This window comes from Rhinatrema bivittatum, unplaced genomic scaffold, assembly GCF_901001135.1.
Source record: "Rhinatrema bivittatum unplaced genomic scaffold, aRhiBiv1.1, whole genome shotgun sequence".
Classification (NCBI taxonomy): Eukaryota; Metazoa; Chordata; class Amphibia; order Gymnophiona; family Rhinatrematidae; genus Rhinatrema; species Rhinatrema bivittatum.
In genome coordinates this window covers 33,137-59,965 of record NW_021821030.1, presented here as the reverse complement: position 1 = coordinate 59,965, position 26,829 = coordinate 33,137, and the positions used below count along the sequence as shown (strand labels likewise).

At 45.5% G+C, this 26,829-nt stretch overlaps 1 protein-coding gene across 1 annotated transcript; it reads left to right on the top strand.

Annotated features, from left to right (window-relative positions):
• Window positions 1–4,131: 4,131 nt before the first annotated feature.
• LOC115082381 (actin, cytoplasmic 1-like) lies at window positions 4,132–18,250 on the top strand. The gene is made up of 6 exons (XM_029586607.1): window positions 4,132–4,286; window positions 5,849–5,977; window positions 9,774–10,013; window positions 10,472–10,910; window positions 11,231–11,412; window positions 18,039–18,250. Exons 2-6 carry the CDS (start codon window positions 5,855–5,857, stop codon window positions 18,180–18,182), a joined length of 1,128 nt encoding a protein of 375 aa, XP_029442467.1. The 5' UTR covers window positions 4,132–4,286; window positions 5,849–5,854; the 3' UTR covers window positions 18,183–18,250.
• Window positions 18,251–26,829: the final 8,579 nt, after the last annotated feature.

The window sequence follows — 26,829 nt, the reverse complement described above, 5'->3', positions numbered from 1 at the left end:
GGAGAGAGCTGCCTGAGGCTTGTGATAGTGTGAGCCTACCATAGCCATTTGTCTCTTTCAGTGGGGCAAGGAGAGGAGCAACCCAGGAAGCCCTTCCACCCTCTGAGGAATCCTTAATCTGGGAGAGAGATGTCAGCTGCTGCCTGGGAGGGGAATGGGCAGAGGATAAAGGCAGTGTACAAAAGTTAAACCAAATAAAAAAGATGAGCAAATTAGGGAACAGCAACAATGAAATTGGGCAAAGTAGGGTAGAGGTTTTTTTTTCAGCTCTTAAAAAAATTCTGGCTAGCATCTTAAAAGTTTTTTGAAAAATGTTCCAGGCCTTACTATTGTAGTGTTTGTCCTGTGTCTTTCTGTTTATCTGGTGGGCTTTGATCTGTCTGGATGGGGTATGACTACCTGTGTTCGTCTGTTTGGGTTTGTTGTGTCTGTGTGTCTTCTGACTGGAGGTGATGCAAGTCTGCATTTTTCTGTCTAACAGGTCGATACAATAATTTGAGCATTAAAAAAAAACTATGCACTGGCTGTTTTAACTCCCAATGCAGTAAGTTAATGATATGCTAATACATTGGGAGTTAAAACGTGCAAAAACTTTAAAATGTGCATTCAGCACAAGCCAAAAGTAAAATTGGTTCTTACCTGCTAATTTTCGTTCCTGTAGTACCAAGGATCAGTCCACCCCGCTGGGTTGTCTCCCCTCCAGCAGGGGAGTCAGAGAAAAAACTGAAAAGGCACCCCCCTCTTAACCTGGCGTGCCACCTGCGATCCTTCAGTATACATAATATCCAAGCAGAATAACCAACGAAAGGATAAAAATCCCCAAATATAACAACCAGTGGCTACAACAATACGCGCGATGAAATAAACAAACTGTACCGCCGCAGTACTTTGTAACAAGGAAGACACCTTCCAATTCCTGCAAAGAAAAGAACTCTGCCAAGGAAAAAGAGGTAAACATACGGAAAACGGGCTCTCCAAGAACCAAGGGTGGGCGTCTGGACCGATCCTTGGTAGTACAGGAACGAAAATTAGCAGGGCAATCCTACGCTCGGGATTGTCAGTCCTCTCTCCCCTCCTTCCGAAGCAAGGCGCGAAAAGCAGCCTTGCTCCGGGAGGAGGGGAGAGAGCACTGGCAGTGTAAAGCGACGAAGCGACTTACTTTTTTTGCAGCCCCCCCCCTCCGGAAACGGACATCGGTGAGGACGACCGCGGTTCCCCTGCCTCCAGCTGCCCGCGAAGATGGACGCCTGCACGGGCGAAAGCGGCCTCTGTTCGTGCAATTGGGCCGCTCAAGGCGTGACGTCACGGCATGTGACGTCACGACGTTTGGCGTCACGGCATGTGACGTCACGTCTTGAGCTAAGTCGCTTCGTCGCTTTACACTGCCAGTCCTCTCTCCCCTCCTCCCGGAGCAAGGCTGCTTTTCGCGCCTTGCTTCGGGAGGAGGGGAGAGAGGACTGGCAATCCCGAGCGTAGGATTGCCCGTCCTCTCTCCCCTCTCTCTTGCTACTTTTTTTTTTCGCTTTTTCGCCTTTTTTTTCGCTTTTTTCCGCTTTCGTTGCTTGCTTTGGGAGGAGGGGAGAGAGGACTGACAATCCTGAGCGTCGGAGAACCGTCCACTTCCTGGTACCTGTCATTTCAAATGACAGATACCAGCGTGTCCGTGAAGCTTTAGGCCCGCGCACCCAGGTTACTGTATAGGCGCTGTATAGCGCTCTATACAGTAAAACGGGTTGTGCGGGCCTAACGCTTCACGGACGCTTCTTACACGCAGCTTGCATTTGCAAGCTATTTACATACAGGATCAAGTGGTAGGTGAGCTGGACTGTGCGTGCGGCAACCGCGGGTGCACCGGGCACTAACGCAGCTCTTCCTACCGCTTGTTACTGGATTGACCTGTTAGCCAGGTAAATATTGATATATCTGTGTATTTGGTGCAGGTCACCGCTACTTATTCAGATAAGTACAGACTTAAACGTGGGCATTTTTAAACTTCTTACAAAAACTTTTCCCCCTTTTTTTAGGGGTTTTAAGTGCTAGCGCAGTAGCACTGGAAACTTAAAATCCTGCTCTGACCTGGAGTTAAATTTCCAGTGCTAAAAAAATGTGTGTTGGCCTGATGCAGTGCCCTAATTTCCATGGGATTTCCATGTGAGGGGGCGCAAAGCAGTTCTCCTGATTAGGAGTGTAAGTTTTGTGTGCTGAAATGCAGGCATCTTTCTGCATCAGCCTCTAGGTGTGGTATTTATGTCTCCCATTCTGTAATTCTGTGGATGTCTGTGTCTAGCTTTGGGGTATCTATCTTCTGTTTCTGTCTGGATGTGGGGGTAGCTATGTCTATGCTTGTTTTTCACTCTCTCGGCTTGGGTGTACAGTGTCTGTGTCTGGCTGGGTACGGGGTGTCCGCCTCTCTATCAGGCCGATACAGAACGGTGTGCTTGGCCCCCGTTTGGCCACACATTGTCGATGTGCTATTATTACCCCTTATACTGTAAGGGGTAATAGCGCGTGGAAAATGCGCGGCCAACACCCCCCCCCCCCAGAAACCCTCCAAAGGCAGGAGTTAATTTCAGATGACACCGGGCAAGTGTACAGAAAAGCAGAAAAAACTGCTTTTCTGTACACTCTCCGACCTAATATCATAGCGATATTAAATCGGAGGCCCCAAAAATTAAAAAAAACCAAAAAAAACTTGCCCGCGGGTTGGAAAACGGATGCTCAACTTTGCCGGCTTCCGTTTACCGAACACGTGGCTGTCGGCGGGTTTGACAACTGCTGCCAGTAAAATTAAGCGTCGGCTGTCAGACCCGCTGACAGCCGACGCTTCCGCCAATAAGAAGGTGCTAGGGATGCGCTAGTGTCCCTAGCGCCTCCTCATTAGCACGGGCCTGAATTTAAATAAAGAATCGCGCGCCCAGGAGAGGTGCCTGGGGGCGCGCCGGCTCTCCCATGGACTTTATTGAATGGGCCTGATTGTGTGAGCTTACTCCTTTCAGCAACTTGAAAAAAACCCCAGAATGGGAGCTTTGAGCCACCAGTTGGCAATGTGGCTGCCTAATGAATACCCTTCCCATACATGTGTATGTACACACAAATGTATACAGTATAGTAATCCACCTTTGGGGGGCTGAAACAAATTACATGACTGGAAGGGGGTCATAGCTCAAAAGGTTTGCTCACCCTTACCTAAGATACCAAATTTTGGCGAAATTTCAAGGCTATAGAAGCCTGCCTCTGCATACTTTGGGGCCGTGTCTTTGTACACCTTCAAAGGCCTATGGGTGCCACAATCTGAAATCTGGCCATGTTGACCCTCGACCAGAAGTGAAGAGATTTGCTTACAGTAGTTACACAAGAAAGTGGTTTGAGTATTGCTCTGAATTAAAACGTTTCAACGATCGAGGTTTTGGGACTAAGGTCCCTCCCTTAGTAAAAGCAGGAAGATTTCATCTCAAAAAGTTCCAGTTTCGTTGGCTGGTTTTTTTTTTAAACTCCCTTTCTGTTAGGTGAGTTATTTACTCCCTTTCCGCTTATGGGAACAGTGAGAGTGGAAGCTACAATGAATAAATCTGGGATCGATCTCCACAGTGTGAGTGTAGGGCTAGGTCTGCCCCTCTGACACCTAAGAGGCAGGAAGGATTACAACACTTTGCTTCCAAAGGTCGAGCCAGTAGTACAATAACTGAATACTTCTAGCACCAACCAGTAATAAATCCTCTTTTTTTGCATACACAGCAAGTTGAAAAAGTGCAAGCTTGGCGCGTGGTACAAAGGTGTAAGTCTGGCCTGGCGCTGCTCCCCTACACATCCATCGGGGACCCTCGACGTACACGGATTTGAAAGAAATTTGGTAACAATGGGACCCGAACAAAATTTCAGCCAAATGCATGCAGGGAGAGGGCCCCTGCTACGTGCGTACAGACAGCAACAGCCTACAAAGCCGAAGAAACACCTTGCTCCCCAGTAAAAACTTCTAAAATGATTGCAACAAAGCCACACAGAAAAAAAAAAAAAGCCAGATGTATTTTCCATTGCTCTTTGCATTTGTGTTTAACTTCGTCCAGGCAAGACCGCGTTTATTTCCCACCTACGGTACCAACCCCACGCTAACTCTGCCTCGCCCGGGCTCGAGCTGGTCGCGCCCGCACGGCGTGACGTCACACGCTGACCGCCAGGGTCTGCGCACGAGCCCGATAAAAGGCGGAGCGCGCGCTAACGCCCTTTCAGTGCTCTGAGCTTCTTCACCCACGGTTCGGCCCCGGCCTGCGGCTTCCTGCGTTTACAAGGTGGGTTTAACGCGTCGCTCCTCTTCTGCCGCCCGGGAGGTGGGTTGGCGGCTTTTGTTTTCGGTGGGGTGGACGTGCTGGCTTCTGCGGAGAGCCCGCCTCCCTCGGCTTCCCCCCCCTCGTCTCTTGTGCGTTAACCTGCGCCGCAGCATGGCGGACGTGCCTTTCTAGGAGTGCGATAGCTAAAAGAACTTCCAAAGCATTAAAAAAAACAAACCAAAATCCGCGTTACGACTGTTCTGCGCTTTAAAGTAAACAAGGTTAGTTGGGTTTCGTCTGCCCGTCTCTTCTCGAATTGGGACTGGGTGGGCGGGCGGCTGGGTGTGAGCGAGTACCGGCGGCAGCGCCGGTTTTTCCTGCTGGTGCAGCTTCTGTAATCCCTGCCCCGTGTGGGAGGGCCGGGCCCAGCCCGTGGCTTCCGCATGTACACATGTCTGGCGCGAGGGCCTCCAATCCAGTTTGGGCCGCGGTCACCTCCTCCTTCTCCCAAGCCGGGCGTTTCCTGGGGCCTGTAGTTTCCCGTTGCCGGCAGTAAAAGGAGGGGGAGGTGGCCGCCGCTTGGTGCACTACACTTCCCGGCGTGCCCTGCTGCGCATGCAGTGGCGGGGGATGTGTGCAGGTAGCTTGTATGCACAATGTAGCTGGCTTTAACTACTATCCATTGAAACGTTCCTCTGCTTCAAAATTGGTGGTTGTGACTGAATCTGACACACCGATCTCCACTTGGGCTGAGTTCGTATCTGAGAACCCACTAGTAACTTTCCTTTTCATAAAAATCCAAGCTACAATGTTTATTAAGTGGAGACTCCGTGGCCTACACATTCTACATATTTTTCCTCCGGACACAATTGGCAAAACATGTTAATCATTGTAAGGTCATAAGGACTATGCCCATGCTCTGGGAAGAGGATACAGGGTGTAAAAGGTACACTTGGAAGAGGGGTGGGGGGTAATAAGTGTTTCTAGTCAGTCCAGTGTGGAGCTGCGTTTGTTATGGGGTTTGAATAATCAACGATGGGACCAGGATTAAAGATGGTACTAGTCATGACATAAAAGCAGGTGATTAAGCACTTTAGTCTGCAATGAGGTGCACTTAAGTTTATGACCTGCAATAAACTCGAGCAAGGTGGGGAGATAGGCCCGTTTATGATAGGTGGTGGGGTGAGGCTTTCCAGGAGCCTCTGTAAGCAATGGGAATACAGCACACATGGGTGGGTTTTTCCCCATAGCTGAGCTAACCTTGCCTTTTTTGGTAATAGGCTGTGATAGGTGCAGGGACTTCCTTTGTCGTCAGTGCTGCACTGCTAGAAGTGTAAACACCTTTGCACTTTAGTGGCTGGAATTGTACTTCCACACTAGAAAGAGGTGAGCTATGAACAAGGCTTCCTTACTGCTAGTCTTCAGGCCTCTTTGCCTCAGACAGTTAAAAGGCTGTCCTCTTATACAGATTTTAATTGTGAAAATATATCAAAAGCTTAGCTAACTTTTTCTAAACCTCTAGTTGAAAGCTTGGAAGCCTTGTGTGTCGGATAGTGATTGTGTAGCTCTTGCATGTCTTTCAGATCACCATGGAGGATGATATTGCTGCACTGGTTATTGACAATGGCTCTGGAATGTGCAAGGCCGGGTTTGCTGGAGATGATGCCCCTCGGGCTGTCTTCCCTTCCATCGTTGGTCGCCCAAGACATCAGGTATGTAGTACCTTAGAACCAGAGACTTGGTCTTCCTGTATTGACTTGGTCATATCTAGTAAATACATGTAAATCTAGCTATAAACACAATTTTGATTTGACTAGGAGTCTTAACATTGATAGAGGAAACACCTAAAGGGAAGTCTCATTTCTCCTTAAGTCTTTGTGGTCTACCTGAAACTTCTATAGTGTAATGAATCAACACTCCATAAGAACATAAGAAAATGCCATACTGGGTCAGACCAAGGGTCCATCAAGCCCAGCATCCTGTTTTCCAACAGTGGCCAATCCAGGCCATAAGAACCTGGCAATTACCCAAAATTCCCATGAATGGGAATGCTCCACACTATAAACTAAATTCTGCTAGGGTGTGCAGTGAGCTCACGTCTGCCACTAAATCAACTTCCAACACTGAACTATGCATACACTGGTTTGATTTTCTTTCTGGCTAGCTTGCTACGGACCTTACTGAATGTAGCCACAAATACTAGATGTGTTTATCTTTGAAGACTCCATCTGAGGATCTGAATTCTACCACAACTCTTATAATGCTTCTAAATGTACAATTGAATTCTTATATTGCTGTAACTAAGGGAAGTATAGAAGTTAGATTATGCCAAACCTCGTCGTGGAAGGCTTAAAACAGCTTCATAGCTCAAGCTTTAGCTCTTGCTAGAGCTGGTCCTGCAGCTCAGACACAGAGCTTGAGGGATCAGAGTTGACCCTGGATGCCCCTCCTACTCCAACAAAGCAGATTGAATCTGGGCTTGCCACAGGAGTGTGGTTGTACTCTGCACCAGGACTGAAGGGTGGAGCAAAAGCTGCTGCTCCACTGGTGGCCCCTACCTATAGTAATGAGGGCAGAAAGACCAAATGGTCCATCTAGTCGGCCTAGTAAACATCCTATGGTAGATAATGCTTCTCTGTACAGGTTACACAAAGCCTTATGTTTTTATTTAATCTTTATTAACTCTCTTTAATCAATGACTTGCATCATGAAACAGGTAATGTGTAATTCAACATGGTAAATATAAGAAATACATTATCAATCATTCAGTTGATACATATTCCATAATAGGGAGACTTCTAAAAACTAACTCATACAATAAGGAAAAGGAGTTTATACAATTTTTAATTACCATCATCCTTTAACGCCTCAGCCTGAATTTTATGTGATAGAAAGGTTTCCAATGTGTCGGATCAACAAAACAATCTTTTACCTCTATAATTACTAAACATAAACACAAACTTTAGAAAAATGTGGCACCAGCAGCAATTACTCAACTTTTCAAAGACAAGAAGTATTTTCTTCTTGCCTGAGTGGCTCTTGCCATATCTGCACCTTGTGCCCACAAAAATCTCCTTAGATCTAAAGAATTTTTTTAAACAATATCTCCTTATCTTGTTCAGTCACAAAAGAAATAGAGTAGCTGTATTATCACATCCATCAACACTCCCAAAGTAGATGGGGCATCTCCATTTTCATTTTGCCCTTCAGTACCCTTGATTGGCCTTTTTATCAAGTAATAAATATTTGAAATTTTGGGATGTTCTCATCAGGATACAGTAAAAACTCTTAAATATCTCCCAAGAAGATAATAACCGAGTAATGGGGAAATTTATATTCTCAAACTTCTAGATCTTAACAAATTCTCTATATACTCAATTTCCTTATGCATCATACTATCACGTATAAAAAACATTCTCTGAGGACTGAATTAGTTTAATTGTTATTTGTTAAAGCTACCATCTTTGTTTTTCTAACTTCTTCCCTTGCTCACCTATTAGATTTCTATTAGAATAATAGTTGCCACCAAAGATTCATTCATCTTTATCACATTTATCTAACTTAGAAATCATTCTTCCTAAATCAGCTAAAAGTACATTTTTGGGACTTACCATCGGATTAAAGCAGAGTTAACTGGGCGTGTTGATTGTCGTACATTAATATTCTCAGTTCCATGAGGCATACTTGTGCCTCCCTGAACTGCTCCTACCAGTGCTTGAGTTGTTTCTGTTGGTATTAATGCTGACGGCATGTAATAAGGATGTAGGTACTTCGCCAGGACTTGAGGTCATAGACATACGCTCCAGAACTGTCCTCTTGTGGCGTCTCCACACCCTGACAATGTGTGGTCCATCTGGCTGATGCAATGTTGTAGCACTGGAGAGGAGGTGGTAAACTTCGCCTTCCGTTTCTTGCCCATCGAAGTTTTGATTTTGAATTTCTAAGTCTCCTGACCAAGCCACGTGCCCCTTTGGAGCTTTTATTATCAGTAGGGCGCTCTCAGCTGATGTCCACCAGCCGGCGACTCAAGCCTCTCCTGCGCAAGATCTTTATCTGAGGTCCGGTATGGCAGCCCAGGGAAGGTGGAACACCTTCTCCTTCACTTCATGCCCCGACCTCAAGCCTTATGTTAAGGGTGGTAATTACGTTGACAACCAAGCACTGTCTAGCCCATAATTACTGCTAGCAACACTCTTACAGGGTGAGCAGCCTTCATTCAGACACTGCTACTTGTATGTGCTTTGCTTTAGGACTTGTCCTAGAAGCTGTCCTGCACTTTCCCTAACATCTGCATCAGTATACTGGACTGCATAAGTCAGGGTCCAGTATTGGCTGGCTGAATCAAATTCCCCCCTCTCATGCTGTCAAAACAGAGCAATACTGCAGTTCCTTTAAAACAAGATAACTGAAGGGTAGTAATCTCCATGTCTTCAACTAAGGAGGTAGCTGCTGCTCCATGCACCCTCTTATTTCCACTTCTAGCATTTTGGTATCCCCAGATTAGTCCAGACAGCTGGGTTTTGCCTCCCTTCCAGCACAGGGAGACAGTTCTTGACTGCCACGGATTGAATTCACTTACTGTCATGTCTTCACCACCTCAAATGATGAAGCTGTAATTCAGAGGGGGTGTCCCTTAAGCCCTAGGGCCATCAAGGGACTCCTGCCTTCCCTGGATGTGACAGTTTGGGGAAGGGGGTGGTCCAGCTGAGACCACTAATGGTGAGAGGTGAAAACTACCAATAAGCCACACCTTGTTCAAGCTTCATTTTTTGTCCTATTATAGAATATTACAGGTAACTGCTACTGCAGGTTATCAATTTGGGATGGAGGCTAGGATTGAGAACAAATCCTGGGACGTAAGCTTGACTGAGACAGAACAAAAAGAACAAAGAAAAAAAATGGAGTCCAAGATTCTTTTAATCTGGCTTGCCTGAACAAGAAATGTTGGAAACAATACAATTTTTATTTGAAACCTTTTTTATACAGACATTCATTTGCACATCACATCATTTTACATGGCATAGGAAGTTAAAAATCATTGATAAGTGACAAGGAAAGCAACATCTCAACCATAACTAGGTATTACAAAATTATTGTTAAACATGGTATGTAAATGCAGTGGGGAAGGGATTAAGGATTATAATTGACCAGGGGGATGGAATAAAGTACTGAGGCGAGGACAATGGAGGGGATTATGTAAAGGCCTGTTCAAAAAGCCAGGCTTTTAGTTTGGGTTTTCTGTCCGTGCAGTGTTCCTGAGTAAGGTCAGGGGGGCATAGAGTTCCAGATTTGAAGGTCCAGCTATAGATGGTGCACTTAAGAGATGGTGAGGTGTGTGGTTCCTTTGTAGGCAGATCTGGTGGGTCTGTCTGAGGTATGGAAGTCCAGGGAGTCATTTAACCAGTGAACATTTTGCTTGTCTAGTGTCTTGTGTATGATTGAGACTCTCAATTAGACTATTGAGGTAATTGTTTTTGTGCTGGGCTGTCAAATTAAATTCCTGTGCAGGGTGTGATGGTTGGCATGGGCCAGAAAGACAGCTACGTTGGTGACGAAGCTCAGAGCAAGAGAGGTATCCTGACCTTGAAATACCCCATCGAGCATGGCATTGTCACCAACTGGGACGACATGGAGAAGATCTGGCACCACACCTTCTACAACGAGCTCCGTGTCGCTCCCGAGGAGCACCCTGTCCTCCTCACAGAGGCTCCCCTGAACCCCAAAGCCAACAGAGAAAAGATGACACAGGTGCGTTCCTTTCCTGACCTTGTTAAGCTTTCAAAAGTAAATGTTAAAAGCTATTTTGGTGCATTCCTCTTCTCTCCACTTATTCCCCACTTGCCATTCTTCACAGGTTTCTCTTCTCCTGGCCTGAATCTGTGGCATCTTGGCAGGTTTAGTTTGCTTTTCCTGAACAGCTTGTTTTGTGAACGTAATGATTAAAAGCTTCTATTAACAATTTTCTCAGGCTAAATACTAACACTTGTGTGCAGTAACACTTTTGTCTTTCAGACATCTCTTGCAGTGTCTTTCAGGCACCTTTTTGCTTCTTCCTGCCCACAAACCGTAGGCTCTTTGAGTGTGCTGTCAGTACAGGAATATTAATTGGCACTTTAGTCAATTGCATGACTTGAATGCCTATTGCAAGTTACAGCTGTTAATAAAATGTGAATCCTGTAATCTTAAGGTGCCCACTTGTGTTTTAGATCATGTTTGAGACCTTCAACACTCCAGCCATGTACGTCGCCATCCAAGCTGTGCTGTCGCTGTATGCCTCTGGTCGTACCACTGGTATTGTGATGGACTCTGGTGACGGGGTTACCCACACAGTGCCCATCTACGAGGGCTATGCCCTGCCCCACGCTATCCTGCGTCTGGACTTGGCTGGCCGTGACCTGACAGACTACCTCATGAAGGTCCTGACTGAGAGAGGCTACAGCTTCACCACCACAGCAGAAAGAGAAATAGTCCGTGACATCAAAGAGAAGCTGTGCTACGTTGCCTTGGACTTTGAGCAGGAAATGGCCACTGCTGCCTCCTCTTCCTCCCTGGAGAAGAGCTATGAGCTTCCTGATGGTCAGGTGATCACCATTGGCAATGAGAGGTTCAGGTGCCCAGAGGCCCTCTTCCAGCCATCCTTCCTTGGTGAGTTAATATTGTTACTAAGCTTATATCTATTACCAATATGTAATTCTTAATTTGGTAGCCCCCCAAGTCTCCATGCTGCCTATAACATTTAAGTATGGTCATCAGGTTTTCCCATGACCTAAATCCTAGTGTTGCATAGACCCCATACAGTCTTGATCAGTGTAGAATAGGCTCTAAAATACCTGCAATGGAGCATGCCATTCCTGTATGTCCTCGGGTATAGCTATTAAGAGGTTGGTTCTGTAAAGAGTAGTCTTGTAGAAGTGCATCAGATTAAAACAGCATAAGCTAAGGGTTTTGTATATGCCTCTTGGCAGGTATGGAGAGTGCTGGAATTCATGAAACCACCTATAACTCCATCATGAAATGCGATGTTGACATCCGTAAGGATCTGTATGCCAACACTGTGCTATCTGGTGGAACCACCATGTACCCAGGGATTGCAGACAGGATGCAGAAGGAGATCACAGCACTGGCACCCAGCACAATGAAAATCAAGGTGAGCTTTTGTTTTTTGGTAGGTTTTAATAGTGCTCAATCTTAAAACATGTACTTGGTGCATCAACCTGACATTCTGTACACAGAAGCTAGAAACAGCACAAAGACCATATACCTATTACAAAGGAGAAAATTAGGAATCTGGCACCCTGAAAATATATTTATAGCTCACACTGAGGCTTCTGAAATTTTCAGGTGGACATGGGTGGGGAAAGTGAATCATGGTTTTCTGGCTGTAAGAACACAAGTTTGATCTATTTAATCCAAGTACAGATCTCTTGAATATCTGGTCTTCTGTAAACTCCTCCTTCAGCACAAGTCTTCAGTCTTACAGCATGGCACTTATTTTTATAAATGCATCAGAGGTCCATTGAGCCCTGTATTCTGCCACTCAGTGGCCAGTCTAGGTCATATGTACCTATCAAATCCCCCATAGTTGGTCTTGCACCTCATTCACAGAGAAGCACTGACTTAAGTCTACCTGCAGGAACTGATCCAATTACCTTGACCATGTCATCTGACAACTCATAGCATGTGCACTGAAGGAAATACTTCCTGTGATTCATGTGAAGTCTGACTGCTAGTCCTGGTGTTTTGAAAGCTTAAATGTTCCTGATTTGATAGACTTTAGCTTAGAAGAGAGACAAGAGGAATGATTAGAGCCCTAATCAGTTGGCATTTCTCCATAAACTCTTCTGTCCCTTTTTATATAAAAACTTGTGTACCACAAACTTCCATACAACTGCTCAGAGCAGTTTGTATAACACTTAATGCACAAGTCATAAAACTACATGTGCACTTATCCTGAGCACCTTGACATCTACCTTTGTACAGTCATGAGGGGTAGTGCATGCCAACCCCTGGGAGCCACACAAAGCTCTGGCTCCTGGTGTAATTTATTCCCCTCTTAGGAGGGACCACTCTATTTTTTTTTTTGAGCAATTGCTTGCAAAGTACACGCTGGCTTGTATTTAACAAAGTAGCTCGAATGCTTGGTGACCCTCTCCATGTAACTTTTACCATTTAACTGAAATTGCACTCTAAACAGGCAACTGATGTAGACTCTCCAAAGCTGGGGCAATAGGTTATTTCAATAAGCTAAAACACAGGCTGCCAAATGCTGTGCACACTATACAGGCAAACTTATACAAATTGTACATCAATAGTAAAGACTAAAACAGTGTGAAACGGAGCAAATATTTCAGTGGCCTTAGCAATAACTTATAGAATGCTATCTCTGCTAAATGCCTAATGAGGCTTCATACTGAATTGTCTGTATGCCCCCAAACTTTCTCAGATAAAATGGGCAGCAAATATCTAAACATTGCCACTAGAATCCAAACTGGTTATCAAGGCATTCATGCTCCCAAAAATCCTTACTGTATCAACACTTAGTCTTGAGTTGGAAAACTTGATATAGGCTGATAACTTAGTAACATCTGCAGGCAACAAATCTTTCTGAATTGTCCTTGTGAGACTGACTGGTGACAATTCCCTCTAAGGAACAAGAATTAAATCATCCTCTGCAGACATGGACATGGATCCAGTGCATTTACAACTGTACCTCTTGGAGGGGGAAGGCTGCATGTAGCCTCTAACTTGCATAGCTATCCAATTGGCATAGACACTTTGGAAGTCAGCTAATCAGTTGAGCATTTTTTTTGTTCAGGCCCTGTAGATTTTGAACTCTTTACAATAGAAAACTCCAAAGGCTGAGTGACTGTATAGTGGCTATGCTTTGCCTCATGGCAAAACCTTCTGTACTTTTAATTCTTGCCTCGGGGTCTGTACAACATTTAAGCCTTCACATTTCTCTTAAGGCCTCAGAAAACCACACTGCTGGCCTTGCCTTAATAGACCCATTCTTCAGTTGCTGGGGCCAGAGTATCACATCCTGTGATACTGGTGTTCCAGGTGTTTACTTATACACCTACTGACTGTGTCCCAGTCTCTCTGCCAACACCTTCCAACAATCAACCTGTTCTGTATCACCAGCACAACTTATTTTACCACCTTCATCTGTCTAGAACCTTTAATCAGGTCCAAAATGTATTTAAGATTTGAGGACAAACTATTAAAACACGTGAGTAGCTATTTGCTCAACTCATGGTACAAGAGCATCAGAATCTTTGGTTTGACAAGTAAGGTCACCTGTGTATTAAAGCTATTTGACTTCAGATATTAGATTAAGGACAACATAACCCAAAACTCCTTACAATGTTTGCAGAAACAAAGCAAACCCTGTGCTCCTACATGTTCAGGGATATCAACCTGGATGCTCTGCCTGTAACACTTTAGAACCTTGGTCACTTCTCTATGATTTTGAGATTGATTGCAGTTCTGATCACAATCAAAGGCAGCATGATATTCAGGTTTATTTTCTTCCAGGTAACTCCTGAACTTGCTAGCATGTAGCCAGTTGGGTTGTGCTCATCTGCTAGCACACTGACTTTGAGTCAGGTTTTCAAAGCTGACCTCAGCCCCTTCAGTAGGTCTCCTAGCACATGTGGACATGCTTTCCCTATCAGGATCACTGTACTCTTTAGAGATTTTACCACTAAATTGGGAGAGTGAGCCCCACTCCTCCAATACCTAAAGGTCCCTCCCCAGTTGGGCATTCTTCAGATTTCTGAGCTCCCTCAGGTGTGCCTTGGTCCAGTAGCTGGTTCCTGGCTTGGCCTTGCAGCAGTGATGGCCACAGCCAGACAGTCTCTGTACTCAGCCAGTGAGCCCAGGTAAGCAAGAGGAGTTTGGTAAGACTTCTTTAGTCTTCTTGCTCGGTATGCTGTACTAACTTCCCTTTATAGCAACTGATCAGGAAAGTGAGCAGCCCTGCTTTCAGGCTTGGTAGGCCCTGTCTGCACCATCTTGTGTGCAGCTCTGTGCACATTGCATTGCCCTCCACAGCATTGGTGTACATGGTGCATGCTGGCTCTGCACACAGGCTGTGCATGTACCTTGCCACAGCCTGCTTATGTACCCAAAATCTGTGTGCACAAAGCCTTCAAGCACGAGCCGGCTGAATTCACAACTCTAATGGCTCCGGCAGCAAAGAAACGAGTGCCATTCTTTCTTGCCATATTTGGGCTACTCAGTCTGGTTCTTATGGCAGCACTGAGGCCCAGGGAGAGTTGACCTCCCCAGACTTTACAAAGCCTGGTTCTTTCCATTTTGGAGGATGGGTCAGCCTCAACCTTTTTACAAGCAGCACTCCAGATTGAATAATCCTGGGGTTGGGCCCTCTATAGGGGGAAGGAAACCCGGTAGCACCTGGGCTAGGTATAGATCTGGCAGCCTTCTCTTGGGTGGAATTTTTTTTCAAGGCCTTCATAGGCTAGGCACATTCTGCGTCACTGTCCCCTGTATGGACAGAACCACAGCTGATGAAGTCTGCCAATGGGACTAGGTGAGAGGCCTTGAGACATCTCGCCTCACTAAGGGTGTTCTGGCAGGGACAGACAGCACCAAAAAAGGGGAGAGCCCTCCAGATTTAGAACCATATTGGACCATGTTACATTTTTTCTATAGAAAAGGACATAGACCTCTTTGCTTCATCAGAACAGGAAGGTGGGGTGAGCAGGGGATTGGTGGCAGGTGCTCTGTTCTGACTCGCTGGGGCACCAGCTTGCTATACACTTACCCTCCCTGCCACTCATCTCACTCCATCCAGAATCTCCAGGCTGGTTATGATCCTGATCGTCGCTGCTTGGCTCTTGCTTTTACAGGACCTTGCCACATGCTCCAATCTGGCTGGGGATTGCTCCATCCCTACTTTCCCAGGATCTGGGCAGACTCTACCACCCCAAGCTCTGAGCCCTGCCCTCACTGCTTGGATGTTGACCAAGTGACTGCAGGCCCTGGGCCTCAGAGGGCACATCCTGAGTCCTGTTGTCCAGGAAAATACTACAAATCTCAAGTGGAAGCAGTGCGGTGTGCAGTCTTGATCCCTTCTGTGCCCCACAGAAGCTTTTAGCCTACCTGTTGTCCCTCTGGTCTGCAGATCATGTCTGTGAAAAACTCACCTAAAGTGCCCTTGGGGCATACAATCAGGGTAAGGATGGTTCCATTTCCACCCATCTGCTCATGGGGAGATTCCCAAGAAATTTGCTACAGCTTAAGCACCCACTCTGCCACCAGCTGTCTCCTGAGACCTCCACATCCCATCTCGGTTCATGAAACCTCCAAGCCATTGCAATCCTACAGCCTCACGTACCTATCCTGGAAGATCTTCTTGGTTGAGATTACTTCCACCCAGGGTGAGGTAACTACAAGCTGTGGTGTCGCCACCACCTCCAGAAGGTGGCTCTGTATGCACCCAAAATTCCTTCCTAAGGTGGCCTCAAGTTCCTATCTTAATCATTGTGTTGCCTGCCTTTTTTTTTTATTCTGAAGTCACATGCTCACCAGGGTGGATGGGCTCTACACACCCTGGATTGTAAAAGGGATCTGGCCTTTTACTTGGAATGACTGACACCTCAGCACCAATCCACTCTACATTTTGTCCCTTAACAAATTGGGGGGCTATGGTATCCAAGCAGACTGTATTTCCTTCTGCTATGCCCAGGCAGCTGTCAAGGCTTGCTCCATTCAAGCCATGTCAGTCTGTGGCTCACTTACATGCAATCCCCAGTCACGACTTGCAGAGTTCCTGCTGCACATTGCCTGGATAAGGATAAGACAGTCAGTCCTCCATAATCTTTCAGCCATGAAAACCCAACTCCTTCCTTGGGTGCAGGCCTGCTCCTCTGGTTATTGCAGCTAGCGTTGTGCACAATGGAACCTGTTCTTTGCTGCACATATTGGGCTCAGCCTGGAGCTGCTTGATCACCCATGTGTGAGGACTACATCCTGCTTGTCCTTGGAGAAAGTTGCTTACCTGTAATAGATGTTCCCTGTACATAACCAGATCAGTCCAGACTCCTGGGTTTATTCATCCCTGCCAGCAGATGGAGACAGAGAAAAGCCTCGCTGACACTGCTTGATAAGCCCTGGTGCCACCTGCAGTAGCTCAGTATTTGTCTCCAGCAGATGGTGACTGCTGCATAAACCTGCAGTGTCACTTTTTTTTTCACTTTTTTCCTTAACTGAGCCTTCCTCCCAGGGGGATAGCAGGATGTTAATCACACAACCTGCCTGCCACTCTGCAGTTAGGCTTCCCCAGTCTCTTTTTTTTTTTTTTTTTTTTGCAAACTTAAGACCAGACCCTGCATGGACAAGTGGTTAGTGGCATGCTCTCAGTTTCTAGAAACTTTTGACAAAGCCTTTCCATGCCATGCTCCATGTGAGGACAGACATCCTGTTAGAACACCTGTTACAGGTAAGCAGCTCTGCTTTCCATGTTCTCACTTATACTGAGGCTTGCTGCTTAGAAAACCTTGTGGGGGAGCTGGTATTTAAATACCCCATCATATCCCCCTAGTATACCTTTCCTTCTGGGTGTGCATGCTAGATCTTCATCCTTATGACTTACAAAGATTTTAGCAGTCTCCCTCTAGACAAGCTCCAAAATGGAAATTCCAAACTCTTCTCCTGAATGAGAAACCTATGTACCAAGTATCTTTCTGGCTTTTACTGTTGCCTTAGCCACCTTGAATCCAGTGTCATTCACCCAGATCCTATTTCATGCATACAATTTCACCCCATGCTATTCTGCTGCCAAAGTCCAGCTTTGATAGATCACTCGTGGTTTCTGTACATTCCTGGCTGTTTACCCTGTTGCAAAGCTTCATATCTGCAGAAACATCCTAATAGTCCTTTCTGCAACATTGCTTACAAAAATAAACTGGCCCAAGGTCCAATCCCTGCAGCATAGCACTAACTCATAATGGAGTCTATTCAGCACTACCCTTTGTCTCCGCCCACTCAGCTAGTTTCCTATATCAAAAGCACTGTTTCATGTTAGGTACTAGCAAAGTGCACTACATCTCATGCTGTACCTTGATAAACTCTGGTCACTAATCTTAAGACCTACCTAGGATAACCTTACTGCCTGGTTTTTGTACACTGATTTCCAAAAGTGCACTATACTTAGCAATTAATTGACCTAATGACAAGTTCAGACTAACTGGCCTAGAGCTCAGCCACCTCCTTACTTTCTCCTGCAGAAATTGTTCTTTAATCTGAAAATTTCTATGCTACACAATAGTCTCTTCCCAGTGGATCTTACAAAGACAGGATAAAACCTGACATTTATCTGGCCCAATTGTGAGCTACTCAGCTGGCTCTTCACTCAGTCCTATCTTTGTGGTCTATTCCTGGTTCTTAAAACATGTACATTTTTTTCCTTGTCAGCTTCTATAATCTCCTTTACCTGAATCATGGACTTCATGCTATCAAGTGGTCTGCTTAAACATGTTACTATTGAGCTATTTAGCTACTAGAATCCACTTCTGGAAGAGGTGGTGAAGAGCATGGGATTAAGCAGACTATCCCATAGTAGCTAGGGTATGGAAACAGGTGATCCCTTTGCTTGGGACTAAGATGCACATGTACTAAACTGACTAGGCCTGTCTTGCCTGCCATTAATTTGCTATGCTAGCATGAAAATCCAGGCTTTTTTTTGAGGAATGAGTGAGTTTGCTATACATGCAAAAGCATAATACATGCTTTGTTCTGCTTCCTGTGCAGATTATTGCCCCACCTGAGCGCAAGTACTCTGTCTGGATCGGTGGCTCCATCCTGGCCTCTCTATCCACCTTCCAGCAGATGTGGATCAGCAAGCAAGAGTACGACGAATCCGGACCATCCATTGTCCACCGCAAATGTTTCTAACTGAACTCCATAAACACTTGCAGAGTAAGCTATGTTTAACCTTGACGAATAAAGAACACAGACTTAAATGTCTCTTGAGTTTCTTTCAGACTGAAAGTAGATAATGTGTAACAACTTTGCTGGTTATAACAGAAGCTTTGTACATTCAGTCAGTATTTTTCCATCAAAAGCTGCTTTGCCCACCATTGTCTCAAGACAAGTGTTTAACTTAAGCAGTCCTGCTTTGATTTCTATATTTCCCCAAGTTCAGTAAGGTGAGGACTGACACTTGATGCATTTGCTTATTCCTGTTAGTGGAATTGGGTAGGAAAAGTGCAGTTCATGCACTTAATCTCACAGACGTAGGCAGAGAAGCTGCTCTAGATAAGTGCAACCTAATTACAGAACAAGATTACCAGTTTGGGTAGGTCAATGTCACCTGCAGCCCCTACCTTGTCTGGAAGGGCAGAGTCCTTGTTTTCCTTCAGTGACTCACTCTGTAGCAACTACTCATTCTACTACGGCTGCAAGTCTGCCAGGTCATAAAACATGACTGCATTTAAGTGCTGAAGCTCTTGGCTTTAGGGAGCAAGAATGTAACATGTTTAGTGAGTAACTGGGACAATCCTAATCTCAGTGGGGTCAGGGCTTTATGGAACTTGAATCTGTTCCACTTTTTTCAGTGGAACCAAAAGAGTTTTACTATTTACAAGCTCTGCACCTAAATTCTAGGTTCCCTTTCCCTCAAAGGCAGATGTGCCATTTAAGTAACTAATTGGTGTATCTGAATTCCATAAGAGCTAATCAAGGTACTAGCTTTTCCCTGTACGTACCAGGATCAGTCCAGACCTCTGGGTTGTCTCCCTTCCAGCAAGGGGGGGGGGGGGGGGGTCAAACTGAAAGCACATCTTAACCTGGTAGCCTTTGCCCAGTTTCTCTGCACAGAGCTGTTAATCAGAATTGCTGCTGAAGCTGTTGGGTATGCTTGAATCTTAATTATTTCTTCCCCTGCCCCATAAACTTTAGTTGCTTCTGTCTAAGGGCTGCAAGAATAGTTAGGTGCACCCCCAGCTCCTCCTATTTTGGCTACTGCCTTTGCCCATACCTCTCTCCTAGCATGTAGCCAGATGGACTCAGGACCAGTGGGCTGTGTTCCTCTGCTAGCAGAGGGGAGATTGACCTCTGCTGTTAGGTATCTGTCTCCTAGCAGATGTGGCCACTAGCACGGTGTTAGCAGGATTGCAGCACAAACACATTTTTCCTTTACTTTAAAAGGATCGCCCTGTTGTGATACCTAAAGCTGTGTTCTTGTGGTGCAACCTGAAGCCCATTTAGATAGACCCTCACTACTATCCCTGGGGTATTCAGGACCCTGCACAAAGTAGTGTTGCCTCTAAAACCAAAGGTACTGCTCAGTGAGGGCTGCCTGGGTAGGTGTTAGTGCTATGGTGCAAGAGCCCAGGAGCAAAATACTAAATGTGCTAAAACCATTTCACTCAAGTTATGCATGCCAAATCAAGCTATATTTGTAGGTAACCTCAATGACTCGTAACTGGTGCCAGCAGAGTGCATTAAAATGTTTCACTGACTGATGTCCAAGATGGGGGTGAGCAATGTAATCTGTCACTTAAATTTAGATGACTCATCCTTTTTTGTGCATGTAGATATAGATCAATATTAAGCAGCAAATTACATCCTGATTAGTGAAAACTTTAACTTACGTTGTCAATGGTGGACAACCTGCAAGGGAATTTTAGGATCAATGCATGATTTATCTGTACATCAATGTGCATAAGTTACAGGTGCTCATTTTAATTTTAAATCACTCATAGTGGCAACATTTTTGCTGCAATCTGCTCAAATGGTCATCCAAACCTTACTCTAACTTGGATATAGACTCAGTATGCATAAACATGAATAAAACTTCATTTTAGGTAGGTTAGGGCAAGGGAGGAATCCTGCTAAAATTAGGTGCAAGTAGTACATACCTGCATACACCCCATAAAAACTAGAGGGGCCCTGCAGCTGAATGTTGGCACAGTGTGGATTTAACCATATTCCACCCTACTTGTGGCTTGAGACAGGCTGTATGGTCTCTGCTTCAGGTTTACTATATTAGAGGGTTGAGGGATAGGCTGAATCTTTGCCAAACACTTGGACTTCTCACTGCAGTGAGAAGGCCAGGGCTCAGTTTAAGCCAACTGCTTCATTATCTTTCTTTCTAAAAGGCCATCAGGAATAGACTATGGCAATCCCACTTAAAGAAGGAAAATCCCCTACCCTAAATCCAGTTGTTTAGGTTTACTCTAGTTCCCAAGGGGGACTTGTGCCTTTATGTTGGCACACACGATAGTCCAAGGGCTGCGCTGGTAGCTGTGGGTTCTGTTCCTGGGCCGTAAGACCTGAATTCTTCATAGAAGGAGCAGCACACCCCCTAGGAGGGGAGCTATGGTTCGCTTAGCAGTGACACTGTAGATGCCCTAGAGGGGTTGTGGTACATGGTTTTTGCCGAGAGGCTCTAGCACTACATGGATTCTACATTTTTCTGTAGACACATAATGGGGGTGGCTTCTTTGTACATATGGTAGAGGCTCCATTGCCTATACCCTTGTCATAAAGTTGTGGTTCTCACAGGGTGGTGGTGTTGGAAATTCACTGGCACCTGCCCTGAGTGGCTTTTACAACCCCCAAATGCTGCATAAGGGGGCCTCTTGCCTTTGCCCCTCGCTGTGTGAGATGATCACAGGGTACTACAGGCAAGAGATGGAAACTGACTTGTTACTTCATCTACACACAATTACATCTCCATGCAGGCAGTGGGGTAAAAGCAGCGCCTCCTCAAGCCTATCCCTCTTGACATGGAAGTGGTTGGCTAGCCTCATGTGTGGCTCCTATGCTTCTGGTCTGAATTGCCGTCAGGGTGGGATCTGGTACTGTACCCTGCCTTGCACAGTTACAGATAATACAAGCTGGTTCCTGTTCTCTTTATCATTGTTCATACATGGTAAAAATAGGTAACTGATACAAAATTTAAGACACTAAAAAACAAAGTGATTGACAAAGCAGAGGTTACAGGCTGACAAGCCAAGAGAAAGCACAGCACCTAACCTAGATGCCTTCCTTTTTAAACACATTTTCAGTCAAACTTACAGGCTAATAGTGTGCTCCAACTGGAGCACACTATTAGCCCGGGTTTGGAAGTGCATTTGAAGGGGGTAATAGTGCATCCACAACCTACAAATTCATGTTGAGGGCACTATTAATCCTGCACGATACAGAAAGTAAAATGTGCAGCAATTAACACCTGCCCAAAGGTAGGCAATTTCTGCAGGTGCCAGAAGTGTGCAGAAAAACTGCTTTTCTGTACACCCTCTGACTTTATATGGTAGTGAGATTAAGTTGGAGGCCCCAAAAGTAATAAAACCAGCCCACGGGTCGGAAGACGGACACTCTAGTGCCGGCGTCCATTTGCAGAACCAGTCACTGTCAGCGGGTTTTGAGAACCAAGGCCAGCAAATTGAGCGTCAGCTGTCAAACTCACTGACAGCCACCGCTTCCATAAAAAAAAAGAAGGTGCTAGGGCTGTGCTAGTGTCCCTAGTGCCTCCTCTTACCACAGACCCTAATTTGCATAGGCCACCCTCCTGAATTGCGTGTGCTCGCCAGCTCTCCCGTGTGTTTTCTGTATCGGCCTGTTAGGAAACTAAGTTTAAGGCTGCAAATGTACCTAACCAGGACTCTATTAATTTGCTTACATTTAGGAGAATGACAAAGTAGAGTTCCATCTTGTGTTAATTGCAGTGTTGAGACAATCTTCTGGTATGAGGTGTGCAATCAGGGGGACCAAGAAGGGATCCAGGGGGAGTGGTAACTTCTGCTTACCATGAATCTCCATTGTGGCACAGAAGACTGTGCTTTACACTGCAGTAATCACTTGCAGGGCCATGCTGCTCTTCAGCCGACCACTAGATGTCACTGTAAGAGTATCTACATGCTTTCCTCTTCGTCTTCCTCTGCTGAGAACGTCAGACTTTAAGATAATTGGCATCAAATGACCACCTTTAAATAACTTAGGCTCTTCTTTAAGCTCCCTGTATTTCCATTATGCTTCATGTCTGCTGAGATATGGCTTTCCATGTTTCTATATAATAACATAAGAAATTGCCATACTGCGTCAGACCAAGTAGCACATTTTAAAACTAATTGGAGAAAATTATTTTCAATCAATGTACAATTAAACTCTGGAATTTGGTGGCAGAGGATGTGGTTAGTGCAGTTAGTGGAGCTGGTTTAAAAAAAGGTTTGGATTAAGTTCTTGGAAGAGAAGTCCATTAACGGCTATTAAATCAAGTTGTCTTAGTGAATAGCCACTGCCTATTAATTGCATCAATAACATGGGATCTTCTTAGTGTCTGGGGTAATTGCCAGGTTCTTGTGGCCTGGTTTGGCCTCTGTAGGTTGAGTGCTGGCAGGTATGATATGGAAGGGCTTACTATATTGGAATTGTAGTTCAGTTTATTCCTGGCTTTCTTTGGGCCAGGTCCACCCCCAGTGCACTCTACCATAGGCCTAATACCATATGGGAGTGTATTTTTTTTGTAGTGTATGCCTATATAATATATATGTCTGTACTGCAGAAGATTGCATTTGAATGTCTATTTTCCATAGCAATCTGCCTTTTTAGGTTGAGGAAGTTAATACATTTTAAAATGGTGGGAGGGGAGGGGGAATGAAAGGCTGTAAGGTTTGTTCTAGGGCATCTACTACCCTTGCATCAGCCCTAAGAGAGAGAGCGTCACCCACACACACAGGACTCCACCATTCACCAACCTCTCACAGCCCAGGAGAAGGTGAGAGGCAGGCAATAGGGATTGGAGGAGTCCTATTTCTAGGCCCAGGGGGTGTGCAGTGGCCAAAGGCCACACTACCCCCCCCCCCCCATTAAACATTTCTCTGGTGCCCCCTAGTGGGGATGCCGAAGACTGAGAACAAAAAAAAAATAGGCACAAAAACTGAATGGTTAGAGCAGTGGGGCTTGCAAACAAGGAGAAGCCAGGGTTCAAATCCTATTGCCATTCCTTGCGACCTTGGGCAAGTCCACTTCACCCTCCAATGCTTTACCCCTGCCCCTTTGTGATATTCACTTGGGACGGGCCATTGAGAGGGGGGGGGGGGAGGGGCATTTTCATCCTTTGCCTTGAGCTGCCCCTGCCTGGTTGGTGCAGCTGGTGTATTTTCCTGTTTAATACTACTCTTATATGCAGGTTTTGCTAAAGGACTCCAAGAGAAACAACACTAGCCTAAGCCTGTTTGTGGAGATGATGGCCATTGAACAAAAGAGAAGCACAAAACTGCAAACCAATACAAGAGTGGATGCTAGCGTTAATGAACAAAGGGCAATAGATAAGTTTTTGCTGCACAAGAAAGAATAGGGAATAAATAAACAAATATATTAAATAAAAATAATAAATGTATAAAAATATCCAAGAAAAGGGTAAAATATATTATTAAATATGCATGCAGTGAACCATAAGGCTTGACATGGCCATGTGTCAGCAATGATGCCTGCATCATGGAAGAATAATCATCACAATGTACATTAATTAAAAAAACAAAACTCTAGATAACTGATACACCTATAAAAAGATAAAATAAGAAATCCATTCTTTGAACAGATCAGAATTGTTAAGACAATTTGTAATTCTCAACTAAAAAATGTTATGTCCAGTTTCACCTAATCGGAAAGAACGCAGTAGGACCACAAGACATTACTACTAGAGAAGGCATCACTGAATTTCAGACGCTTTACAAGCAAATGTAACATTTGTTTGTTTTATTCTCATTTTTAAAAGTACAGCAAAACCATATTTTCCCAGCAGCCTTCGGTTTCACTGCCCAGTGCTGATTCTTCTGTGCAAGAGTCGGGTGGATGGGAAGGGGCTTGCTGCCCCCTGGTGGAGCCGGTTTGATGTTGCTCTGGCATCGTGTAATATGAAGTCAGATCTCTGTATGCTTTACAGTGCAATGCAGAATGTTGATTAGACATTGTGCTTTTAAAAACTCATTCCAGGCATTACTGAAATACGTTATTTGCCTCTGTGAGTACGGTTTCATTTAAATTCCAGGAAGCCGATGGCTCACTCATGTACTGGTGAAGGTTTGACTTGTATGTGAAATTCTACCCCCTCAAGGGTCAGCTGCAATAAAAGTGGAGAAGGTAAAAATATCTGGATTGTCATTTCTCAAGGACTCCTCCATTGCTTGTCTTCCCTGCATGCGAGCATTGTATGAACTTAAGAAGGTCCTCTGGGAACTGTATTCAATTACCGGTTCAGGTTTTCTGCTCCCTGGATCGGCCAAGCCTGGAGATGCTGCAGAGGTAGCACTTGGTATTCCCTGGGAGGAGGAAGTCACGGTCATTGCACAATGGCAACACCTGGTGGCCAGATTTAAGACCCATGATTTTGCAGTTACAGAAAGCGCCCCAGTGCACCTCAATGACGGCTACTTGTGAATGAGGGCTCCTGGTGCCAGATCCCAGGAGGAAGGAAGGAGAGTGCTGGGGTCAGGGAGACGAGACAAGGTGGCAGTCAGTAGGGTAAGAAATGAAAGGAGATCCATCCACAAAAGGTTTCACAGGGCCCCTTAGGTGGTTAAAGCAGCCCTGGTCATTAACATCCTCCACTGGCTGCGGCACCAGTCAAGGGACAAAAATCGGTGTGTGGCCTGTGAACCAGCACAGGCTTACAGACCCTGCAGCAACTCTGTCCCTCGTACGGGTTTCCCAGGTAATAGGAAGCCTGTGTGGGAGAAGGGTCTGGGAATGGTTGCTGCAGCCTCGCACAAAGATCTCTCAACCCTTTTCCCACTAACATCCACAAGTCCCAAGCATACTCAGAATCCAGCCAAGTACTGGCCTCCAACTCCGATGATAGGCCACTTCAGGCCTGGTCTTCCAGTTCTTGCAAGACCAGCACTACATCAACACCCAATCCCCTTCCGTGCTATAAGTTTTCAAATCCACTGAAAATAGCAAAGTCATTGAATTTTGGGTTATAACCAGGATCTCTTCATGCAGGGCACTCCAGCACTTGATGCAGCCATCCCACTGCTATTAGTTATAAGCACTGCTGAATGCAGGCTACTCCAATGACGTCTTAGCCCGATGCAGTCTAAACATTCCCCCTAGGCTAAGCTGAACTGTACTTCTGATAAGCAGTCATCACTTATTCCTGGGAGTGAACAATAAGAAATGGATCCACTCTTACAATCTGCCAGGTATTTGTGACCCAGACTGGCTAATGCCAATCCCATGGGATGTGGGATCAGTGGACCTTTAGGTCAGCTCAGCATGACATAATTATGTTCTTAGGGTTATGGGCATAAGACCTGGAGTGAAAGGGGGAGAGGAGCATGCATACGTAGAAGATGATGAGAAGAAAGGAGAATTGCTAGATAAATATTTCCAGTCCATGTTTACTGAGGAAGGGTTTGGAGTGGGACCACAGAGAAACAGCCACAAATAGGATGGAAGTGAGGTAGACCTCAATTTTCAGGATTGTGTTTGCATGCTGCTAGCAAAACAGTAAATAAAGGACCAATTACCCTACCCAACTGAATCTCTGATTGAATTTTTGCGCGTGCAATCTCAGCATGCTGAACTGCGGACCTTGCATTACACCCCCCATCCCCTTCTCCCGGGCCCTCATACGGGATCGCAAAACAGTCCCTAAAACCCACATACAAAAAACGTGCAACTGAACTATTAAGGATAACACCTCAGCCATCCTCTTATTTCTTTCAATAAGATAGGCGAATCCGCTTTGCATCGCAACACATCAAGCCTTACCCTCTGGTGGGGGCTGCACCTGCCCCATGGGTACATGTGGTGGCCGAATGTGCACCTCCACAGGTGGAACAGGCGTGCCGGAACATGCAATCCGGAAATAGGCAGGCAACCTTGTTGAACCGCCAACACACGTCTGTGCCTCCAGTCGCCAGTTTAGTCCCCGTGACATGCTTAACATTATTTCCTGAGGCACGAAAGGCACCGGCCGCACTACTCCTGCCTCCTGCACTCGACGCGCCTCCTATCCCCCCACTCCCCAGTCCGATGCCCTTCGAGGGGTGAGCTCCTTTATATGTCATATGTGTTAACCACAGGTGAATGTCTTGTGAACCCCATGACATAAATCTGTTCCCCGCCATCTTGTCCCTAAACGTCTCATCATAGTTGAGCCAAGCCCAACCTTCATAATCCCTAAAAGCACCTAATATGCAGTCTGCATACGCCAGCAACGCCCCGTGCTGAGAAGGATCACACTGTCCAACTACACTTGCCAAACGCAAAAATCTATATTCTTAGCCATCCTAGGACCCGACACCTTCTTATTCTTCTTATCCCTCTTTTTACTTTTCTTACTCCCACGTCTTCCCTCCAACAACCGGATGATATTTACGTATTTGCGCTTGCGAATACGCCTCCGGAGTCTCCTAGGCACACCTTCCCAAAGCTCGGACAAGGACGCAATTGCCAGGTGCCCCACCTCATGTTTGGGCCCCTTCTTCTAAGATCTCCCAGTAAATCAGCCCTGACTCAGTAGAGTTGGCCAAGGTCTCTGATGAACTGGATGTGAGCTGGGTGGGGAAAAACCTCTTTCGTTTTGCCC

What these genes read in the sequence shown, in the direction of transcription:
- LOC115082381 (XM_029586607.1), top strand. Translation starts at nt 5,855, where the DNA reads ATGGAGGATGATATTGCTGCACTGGTTATTGACAATGGCTCTGGAATG. An exon ending in ACAGAGAAAAGATGACACAG is followed by an intron (nt 10,014 to 10,471) that starts GTGCGTTCCTTT and finishes CTTGTGTTTTAG; the next exon opens with ATCATGTTTGAGACCTTCAA. An exon ending in CTTCCAGCCATCCTTCCTTG is followed by an intron (nt 10,911 to 11,230) that starts GTGAGTTAATAT and finishes GCCTCTTGGCAG; the next exon opens with GTATGGAGAGTGCTGGAATT.